This window comes from Myotis yumanensis, unplaced genomic scaffold, assembly GCF_028538775.1.
Source record: "Myotis yumanensis isolate MYYU_CA2020_CCGP unplaced genomic scaffold, mMyoYum1.0.hap1 SCAF_5, whole genome shotgun sequence".
Lineage (NCBI taxonomy): Eukaryota > Metazoa > Chordata > Mammalia > Chiroptera > Vespertilionidae > Myotis > Myotis yumanensis.
The window spans coordinates 87491585-87500836 of record NW_027223756.1 but is presented as its reverse complement, the minus strand read 5'-3'; the positions used below and the strand labels follow the sequence as shown (position 1 = coordinate 87500836).

At 52.6% G+C, this 9252-nt stretch overlaps 1 protein-coding gene across 2 annotated transcripts; it reads right to left on the bottom strand.

The window, feature by feature from the left end:
* Window positions 1-1965: 1965 nt before the first annotated feature.
* Window positions 1966-8089, bottom strand: FARSA (phenylalanyl-tRNA synthetase subunit alpha). 2 transcript variants are annotated; one of them, XM_070416222.1, is made up of 13 exons: window positions 7937-8089; window positions 5884-6021; window positions 5694-5792; window positions 5499-5617; window positions 4519-4611; window positions 4302-4430; window positions 4113-4228; window positions 3817-3901; window positions 3629-3728; window positions 3371-3539; window positions 3213-3290; window positions 2939-3053; window positions 1966-2351 (listed from the first exon to the last, which is right to left on the bottom strand). In XM_070416222.1, the coding sequence occupies exons 1-13, from the start codon at window positions 8081-8083 to the stop codon at window positions 2213-2215; spliced, it is 1527 nt and encodes a 508-aa protein (XP_070272323.1). In that variant the 5' UTR covers window positions 8084-8089; the 3' UTR covers window positions 1966-2212. The 2 variants fall into 2 exon arrangements, with proteins under 2 accessions (XP_070272323.1, XP_070272324.1); XM_070416223.1 differs by lacking the exon at window positions 7937-8089 and having other exon boundaries at window positions 5895-6017.
* Between the last annotated feature and the right edge of the window lie 1163 nt (window positions 8090-9252).

Below are 9252 nucleotides of genomic sequence, written 5' to 3'. Positions count from 1 at the left end.
TTGTGGTAAAGCTACAAGTTAAACAAAATACATCTTCTTACACCATTAGATTTGAAAATTGTAGGATTATCTACTGAGAAAAATCTCAAAGGCTTGCTGTTAAGCACACACACAAACACAAACACTCGGCAAACAAAAGCAACACACAATATGCAGAAGGATTTTTATGGTGCACCATCATTTGCATGACTTTCAAAAACATGCAAAAATAAGCCATGTCTTGGGATGCAATATATACAAGTAGTAAAAAATGTTTAAATATATGAGAATGATAAGCATCAAATTCAGAAGTAATAACCTCAGCAGGGTGGGGATGGAAGAAACTAGAACAAGCCCCTACGGTCTTCAAACCATGGGTCACATGGGTCTAAAAGCTGAAAGTTCCAAAGCAAACACTATAGTCAATGTTCAGATTTGACCAAAGCAGGGGTGGGGTGGGGTGACTCCTGAGTGAATTATGCCTTATTTATCATGTCTCCAGCGCCCCCACCCCCGCATGTCAGCTCCCGAGGGCAGGGGCCCGAGTCTACTTGCCTACTGCCAAGGCTTGTGAACAGTGCTGGCACGTAGGAAGTATGGATTTATTGCATGAATTAGTATTTTTCTGTATGACTAAATTATTTCAAATAGAGGAAAAGATTTGATTGAGGAGCCCTCGGGAGATTGGTACCCACAGGGCCCTGGGACCAGTGATGTTCATGGCCTCAGCTGACTTGTCAATTTCACTGGGTGTGCCAGTGGGCTTGTGGTCACCCAAGAAACTGTCTACACCTTTTTTTTATTAATTGATTTTAGAGAGGAAGGGGGAGACATGGGTTTGTTGCTCCACTTACTTATGCATTCATAGGTTGATCCTGACCGGAGATGGACTGTGCAACCTTGGTGTCTTGGGAAGACACTCTAACCAACGGAATTACCTGGCCTGGGCTTGTCCACGTTTTCAAAAGTGCACAAGACATGGGGTGAGCAACATGGCAACTGAGATTTGCTTTTAAAAATTTCTACAGAAACATACAGATGAAGCTGAAGTGTGAGATCTCAAACACTGATCAATGGGAGCAATGGGCTCACAAAGCTGTATCTTATCCATCTATTTTAGGCTCATTTGACGTTCTTATGAGAATTTAAAAGAAGCAGGGTTTCTTTTGTGGGAGGGAGGGCAGTGCTGGAGGTATGAACAGGTGGGGAGCAGACAACTTTCAGGATAGTGAAAATACCATATTGATGGATACATGTCATCATCCAGTTGTCCAAACCCGTGGAATGTACAACACAGAATGTACCGTTGTTCACATGATGTGTCAATGTAGGTTCATCAGTTGTAACAAAAGCACCACTCTAGTGGGGGTGTTGATCGTGAGGGAGGCTGTGTAGGTGTGGGGGCAGGATGTACATGGGAAATCTCTGTACCTTCCACTCAATTTTGCTACGAACCTAAAATGGGTCTGAAAAGTTTTTAAGCCCCGAACAATGTGGCTCAGTTGGTTGGACATTGGCCCATGCACCAGGAAGTTGCCAGGTTAATTCCTGGCCAATGGAACATGCCCAGGTTGCAGGCTCAATCCCCAGTAGGGGTGTGCTGATGGATGCTGCACTCTCGCATCAATGTTTCTCTTTCTAAAAGTCAATAAACTATTCTTTTAAAAAAAAGTCTTTAAAAGTAAGGGGGGTGGGGGCAGCTTTTAAAAGCTTAGCTTGCTTTCCCTCCCAAATGTCTGTCCCAAGGGATAAGGGGTCTGTTTCATTCACCTGGAAGAGGGCCTGGCACCAGTAAGTGATCAGTAAGTGCTTGAAAAAGCTCATCTTTTCCAGGGAGGACTGGCTGAAGCTGACCAGGAGGCCCTGAGGACCCATGAGCCCCAATCCAACACCTCTCACACTAGCACCCAAGTTTCCTCCCATCAAGCCGCACTCTGAGCTGGGAGAGCCAACAGGACCCCACCACTCCTAAGGAAAGGCACCAGATAAAAGTAACTGCCCACTTTATTAGCCAGCAGCCACCTGCAGGGCTCCCTAGGGCCCACCCATCAGAACAAATGGGTTACCTGCTCCCCTGCCCCTGGAACCCTGGGGCGGGTGGGGAAGAGAAGATACCAGGAACAGGGAGATAGCCTCACAGAGGCTTCATAAATACAAAGGGGTCCACTGGCCAGGGATACAAAGGGCTGGGCAGCAGGAGCTCGGGAGGGTGGCCTGTCCAGGGCGGTCCATGTCATGTTGTCTCCTGTGCCTGTGGGGACCCCTGTTCGGCATCCAGGCGGCATAAGGGGCTGTCGTACACCATCTGCAGGTTCACCTTGTGGCCTACCAGCTCACGGATATTGTTGATGTTGTACTTGATCATTGTTGGGCTTGAGGGAAAGAGGGGACATGCTTTAACACTAGGTCAGGTCCTGTTCTCTGATCAGAACCTCTCTGAGGGCTCTCACCTTCCTCAGAATAGAAGCCCAAGTCCTCCCATAGTCCATAAGGCCCTGCACAATCTGCCCTATCACCCACTTCTCTGCCCCTCACTTTCTCCCTCCAACCACAGCAGGCACACTCCAGCCTCATGGCCTCTGCACTGGCAATTCCCTCTGCCGGGAGCACCCCTCCCGATATCCTCCCAGGTCATCCACCACCAGTCTGCTAGAAGCCACCTCCTCTGTGAGCCCTTCCTGCTAGGCTTTCTCTCTAGCAGTTACTGCACTCAGGCCCACTCTAGGCATTATTTATTAAATGTACTTATTTGTCATTCTTCTCACTCCACTAGGACCTCAACTTCACAGAAGCAGGGGTGTGTGCTATTTATTCACAGGACAGAACAGAGCCCACAGCAGGTGCTCACTAAAGTTTGTCAATGAACGAATGAATGGTGCTGAAGATCTACAGGACTCCACGCCTGGCAAGTCCCCTAAACAAAGCAGCCAAACGCGTGCTAAGTGGTTTGGGCACTCACCGCTCCAAGGAGAGGCCCCAGGCAATGACGGACACATTCTCGGGGAGCCCCATGGGCAGCAGCATTTCGGGGCGGAAGAGCCCAGAGTTCCCGACCTCCACCCACTTCTTCAAGCCTGTGAGGGCAGGAGAAGGAGGGGCAACTCATGTGGGTGATGTTGGGCCTGGCAGTGAGCTTGGGAGGCAGGATGTGGGCTTGGCAGTGAGGGGACCAGGGCTAAGAGGGGGAAGCCTCAGACCTCCCTCCCTACCACAGCACCAGGTCCCACTCTGACCTTGGTGGTAGCTGAACACCTCCATGCTGGGTTCGGTGTAGGGGTTGTAGGCTGGCTTAAAGCGCAACTGGGTGATACCTGGTTGGAAGACAAGGCTGGTGACCCAGACATCCTCCTGGGGCCCCAGCACCACCACCTGCCCTGGTCTGCCTGCTCACCTAGCTTGGTGAAAAACTCCCGAAGGACGCCCATGAGGTGGCCCAAGGTGAGGCCATGGTCAGCCACAACACCCTCGATCTGGTGGAACTCGGCCAGGTGAGTGGCATCCAGGGTTTCATTCCGGAACACACGGTCGATGGAGAAGTACTTGGCTGGTGTGAAGGGTTTCTGGAGATGACAGGCAGGCCAAGTCACGCGTCAGAAGGTCAGTCTGACAGTCCCCTCTCTGTCCCCACACTACCCAGGCCCAGCTGCACCTTCTGGGCCAGGCGGTAGAGGGCACGAGCACTGGCTGCCGTGGTGTGCGTACGCAGCAGATTTTTCCGGGCCTCGTCCAGCTTCCAATTGTACTTGTACCTTCAGGAGGAAATCCGAAGTCCATGCTGATGCTCTCAGGCTCCCAACTTCCTTTCCCCCAACACCCAAAGTCCCAATCCTGCCTCACCCCTGTGAGCCGTAGCCACCGTGGGAGTGGACCCGCTTGACCCGATGCACGTAGTCCATAGGGAGCTGAAGGGCCTCGGCTGGATCTGGGAAGGACAGAGCATCATCTGGTCAGTCAAGAAGCATTTCTCAAACAGCCACTGTAGACAGGACAGACGGTGGCAGTTGCAGCTTCCGCCCTCACCTGTCATCGCAGCCAGAGGGCATCTGGGAACACCTGAGCCAGTCACATCCCTCTCTGCCCAGAAACTTCCATAGTTCCCATCTCAATGGGAGAAAAAGTCAGGGCCCATTCACCTTTCAGGAAGAAGGTGTCATGCTGGTCTCGTGCTGGGTGCTGCTGGGGCTGGAAGAGTGCATCAAAGTTCCAGAAGGAGCTCTCAATGAAGTTGTCAGTCGGCATCTCGGTGAACCTGGCGGGAGATGTGGCCTGACTACCCTGCCCTGAGGTGGCTGTCCCGGCCCCACCTCTGGCCCCTTGCTCACCCCATCTCCAGGAAGATCTGTCGGAACTGGGTGCGAACTTTCAGCAGGGGGTGCAAGTGGCCACTGTCTGGGAGGACACCATGGGCTGAGAAATTGTAGGACTTGAAGGGCCGGTCCCGCCAGGAGCCACTGTGGGTGGGGATGCAGGGTAAATGGACCTGGTGCGGACTGCCCACCCCTATATCCCGCTGACCCCTGACCCTGGGGCTGCCCCTACCTGGAGATCATCTCTGGGCTCAGCTCTGCTTCCTGCTTGGAGATGCTGGTGCTGAAAGCACTGCCTTTGCTCACCCAGTAGGTCTTCAAGGTCCTATGGCCAGAGGAGGGAAGGGGATATGAAACCACTGTCAAGTTCTCTAAGAGGCTTCCATTGATCTCCCATACGATGCCGACCCAACACCACCCAAGTCACTCTGCTTTATTTTCTTCCTGATATTTACTGTCACCTAAAAATCCTTTTATTTGGCCCCCACCTACATCCTGAGTTCATTCACTTATTCATTCAACAAACACTTACTGGGAACACACTGTGTGCCAGAGCCCAAGGCACTAAGCATACAGCTGGGAGTGATGATAACAGGTGAAGTTTACGTTAATAAAGTTATCCTATGCCAGCTCTGTTCCACTGAAGTCACCTCACAATCTTGCGAAAAGGGGCCATTTTACAGATAAAAAAACTTGAGTCCTAGAAAGATCAGGTGACCCGGCCAAGGTCAGAGTTAAAAAGGTAGAGCCAGGACTTGCACCGGGCAGTCCACCTCCATTCAGTGTCTGCTCAAAGGGGATGCAGTTCTGGGAGAGCAGAGAACCCAGGTGTCCAGGTTCCAGCATTCAATTAACTTCAGGCAGGGTTTAGGACTGTGAAAGAAATACGCAGGGAAAAAGACAGACTAGGTGAGTGGCTTTTGTGGAAATCGCAGGGAGAAAAGGTGGCCCCTATAACGTGACACATGAACAGAGGCTGGATGCTGGAACGTGCCTTGAAGATCATTCTTGGCAGAGGCACAGCATGTGCCATAGCTCTGAACCTGGTGGCATGAACCTGGCCTATGTGCTTCACAACCACAGTGTGGAGAGGGGCTGGGAGGGACTTACAGAACCTCGGTCCAGTGTGTCCAGAACAGCTCTCCCTTCCCTTCTCCCACTCCAGGCCACACAGGTGACATGGGTCTGAGGCTGACGGTAGTAGCCACTCACACTTCAGTCAGCAGCTTCCTCTTCTTGAGTTCACTCCTTTCTTTCTCGCCCAGCTTCTCAGCCTGTCCGACCCGGACCAGCTGCAGCCGCCGTTGCACCTCATCCTCCACGCTGTCCACCTGCCACGACGATGGGACAATGGTTATGAAGGGCTGTGAGATCCAGAGGCCGACCTGCCTGCCCACAGGGACTCACCACTCGGAACACCCGGGGCCCATCAGCAGCAGTCTTGTCCACACGGATCCACTTGTTGGACATGGCCTTGCTGAAGCCCACCTTGCCACTGGGCAGTCGCTGAGGGAGCAAGGCTACAGTGAGGGGGACACAAAGGCCACCTTCACCCCATCACCTCCCTAGGCCCTCCCACCCCCTCCCTGGACCCTACCATGAGCTCACTCTGGGCCAGGCCCTCTGGAGGGACACTATGAAACACCCGGGCCTCATGGCTGCCCTCCCGGTCAATCTCCTGGCCCTCGGCAGTCAGCTCCCAGTGCTTGGTGGAGCGTAGCTCAGCCTCAATGATCTGCAGGAGAAAGGAGGTTCAGAGCTGGGCACCCCCTTGCCGCCGCACTGAAGCCAAGATCAAAGCACAGCCCCTAGAGCTGGCTTCACATCTCAGTTGCACCTCTTCACAGCCAAGTGATTTACTCCTGCCGAGCCTGTTTCCCTCCTATGACACAGGGACAAGAATACGGTTCATACCTCCCAGGGTGAGGTAAAGGACTACGGGTGTTACCCGGCAGAGGACAAATTCTGTCACTTTTGAAGCTGGCAAGAAAAATATATTTTTTAACTTGGGGAAGATTTTAAAGAACTCACATGAACTGATTTGCCTCCACATTTGCATCTCAACGCCTAGTGTCAAGTTCCCCCTTTATTCTAATTCCCAGCTCTGCTCTTCACTTGCTGTGACCTTGGGAAAGGTGCTCAACCTCCCTGAACAAGTTTTCTTATCCATGAGAGCAAGGTGTGGTGGGCTCTACCTCAGAGGATTGTCAATTTCACACCAGTCAAGATAATCACCCCATGCCATACATAGCTTCAGTCCCTTCTCGGAACTGACAACCTTGGGCTCTGCAGCCTGAGCACTGTGGACGAAAGGGGCCACAGGCTAACCTGACAAGCTCAGGGGAGGCCTGCATGGCAGTCTTGCAAACTCAGAGACCTAAAATAACCAGGAAAGGTGGTGTGAAAATTGTCTTTTTGCCTCTAAGATAACATATCAGTGAAATGTCTGGGTAACTTCCCTTTTTTCCAGACCCCTCAGGGCACAACAAATGGCACCAGGACATTCCCTCATTGTTACTGTTATCAAGTTAATCTTCAACTGTTAATTATGTTAAACTATCCCGTATCCATCTCTGTCAGTGGTTCTCCACCTGCGACCCTTTAATACAGTTCCTCATGTTGTGGTGACCCCCAATTTCATTGTTACAAATAGAACATAATTAAAGCATAGTGATTAATCACAAAAACAACATGTAATTACATATGTGTTTTCCGATGGTCTTAGGCGACCCCTGTGAAAGGGTCCTTCGACCCACAAAGGGGTCGTGGCCCACAGGTTGAGAACCGCTGATCTATGTAAAGGAAGCATATGTCCACCGTTTCACTTTTTATCCTATAATCTATCACCAATGGATTTCGTGTAACCCACCTACGTCCCTTTCCTTTGACTGTAACCCGCCATTCTCTGGAGCATTATCTCAATTCAATGAGGTTCTGCTTCCCGGCATATGTCGACAGTTTGGCTCAAATAAACTCACAAAAATTCTCTACAGGTTTCAATGTTTGTTTGTTTTTTACGTTAACACCACCTACTTTCAAATACAGATTTGCCTGTCCCTCCTAGTGACACTGCTCAAGTCACTGTTCAGTACTCAGGAGTGGTCACGTCTGCAAAGCGGAGATACCACCACCATCATCCTATGATTATGGCAAGGACCGAACGGTAAATAAAGCTGAGACCAGAGTGGGGCACTGGGCCAACCTGGTACGTTTGATGGCTCTGCGGCCTCTCTCACCTCCCTCCCCCCTCTGATCCCCTAAGTGCCACGGCTTCCCTCCTCAAGGCAGACCCAGCTCCGCGGCCGCTTCCTCTGGGTGCTCTCCCCGACCCCCAGCTGGGTCAGCTGCCGGCCCTGGGTTCCCTGTGCCTCACCGCACTCTGGTCCCGAGAGCACCTCCCCATTAGATCGCCGTCCCCGTCTCCTTCTCCGCCGCAGTAACCCCCGCCCCAAGGCTGCTTATCCCCCAGAGGACGGTTCCCGCACGAGGACGGCGGTGCGCCGCGCCCTTGTTCGTTCCGGACCCCCCGCCCGCGCCCCCGGAGCCGCACGCTTAGGTTCCCCCGAACGGGGTCCGAGGGCGTCGGCCTGGAGGCACCAGCTCTCCCCGGTAAGGGCGCTCCCGGTGCCCCCGCGAGGAGGCCCGCTCACCTCGCCCAGCGCCTGTAGGCTCTTCACGGCGCCCACCACGGCCTGGTGCTCCACGCCCAGCTCGGCCGCCAGCTCCGCGCTGTCCAGGCCGCCATCGGCCGCCTCCAGCCGCCGCAGCAGCGCTTCGGCCACCGGGCCATCCGCCATGCTTCCCCCCCGCGCGCAAAGCGTGTCCCGGCTCCAGGGCCGGAAACACTGGAAGCACCGGAACCGGAACCGGCGCGGAGCGCGCCGCCATCTTGAAGGCGGCTGGTCGTGCTGTGGGGCTCAGGGCGTTGCCATCTTGAGTGTGTCAATTCAACCTCAAAGCGTGGGAAGGACTCAGTCAGTCTTTTTTTTTCTCTTTATTTCTTTATTTTTTTCCTCAGTCATTCTGTACCTCCGCTCTGGCTGGACTTGTGGCGTCTGCTGACTGGAGGGTCAAACCGGTTGACCTGAAGGACAGTCCCAGCGTTGTTTTAGGTTTCGTCCCTCCCCACCTGCAACCGGCGGGCTGCGTGACCTTGGGCTTCCTCCTCCTCTTGGCCTCGGAGCCCTCGATCCTTCCGGGAATCTCTGACCCCGTAGAACTGTGGGTGGGGGGCTCCAGAGCTAATCATTCTGCTGATATCAACTACTTTTATTTTTTTTAATTTTAATTTTTTCAAATATATATTTTTTATTTCTTTCAGAGAGGAAGGGAGAGGGAGAGAGAAATAGAAACATCAATGATGAGAGAGAATCATTGATTGGCTGCCTCCTGCACGCCCCCTACTGGGGATGAGCCCACAACCCAGGCATGTGCCCTTGCCCGGAATCGAACCCAGGACCCTTCAGTCCACAGGCCGATGCTCTATCCACTGAGCCAAACCGGCTAGGGCTACTTTTAAATTTTCAAAGGGAGGCGGGGTAGGGGCCATCCCCATTTAAAGAGGAGAGAGGGACCCACCCAATAACAGTTATAGTCCAGGTTATAGTTATAGCCGCTACCTGGACACCTACCCGTGTGCCCAGCCCAGTGTTAAGTGCTTCAGGTGTGTTATTTCATTTTCCCCAGAACTTCTTGATGTAGATAGTGATATAACCCCCATTTCGCAGATGTGAAAACTGAGGCCCAGAGGGTACTGTGATTTTGCGCATGGTTCTATGAGGAGCTGGTAGGGATGGAATCAGAAACTGTCATCACCCCAGATCCCATCCAACCCCCTACTCCATGCTCTGAGGAGACCAATGTCAGGGCAGTAATGCACGGTCTGAGTCAGTGCTGGCCCGTAGATATGTAATGTGAGGCACAAATGTAATTTAACATTTTCTAGTAGCAACGCTAAAAACAAAAT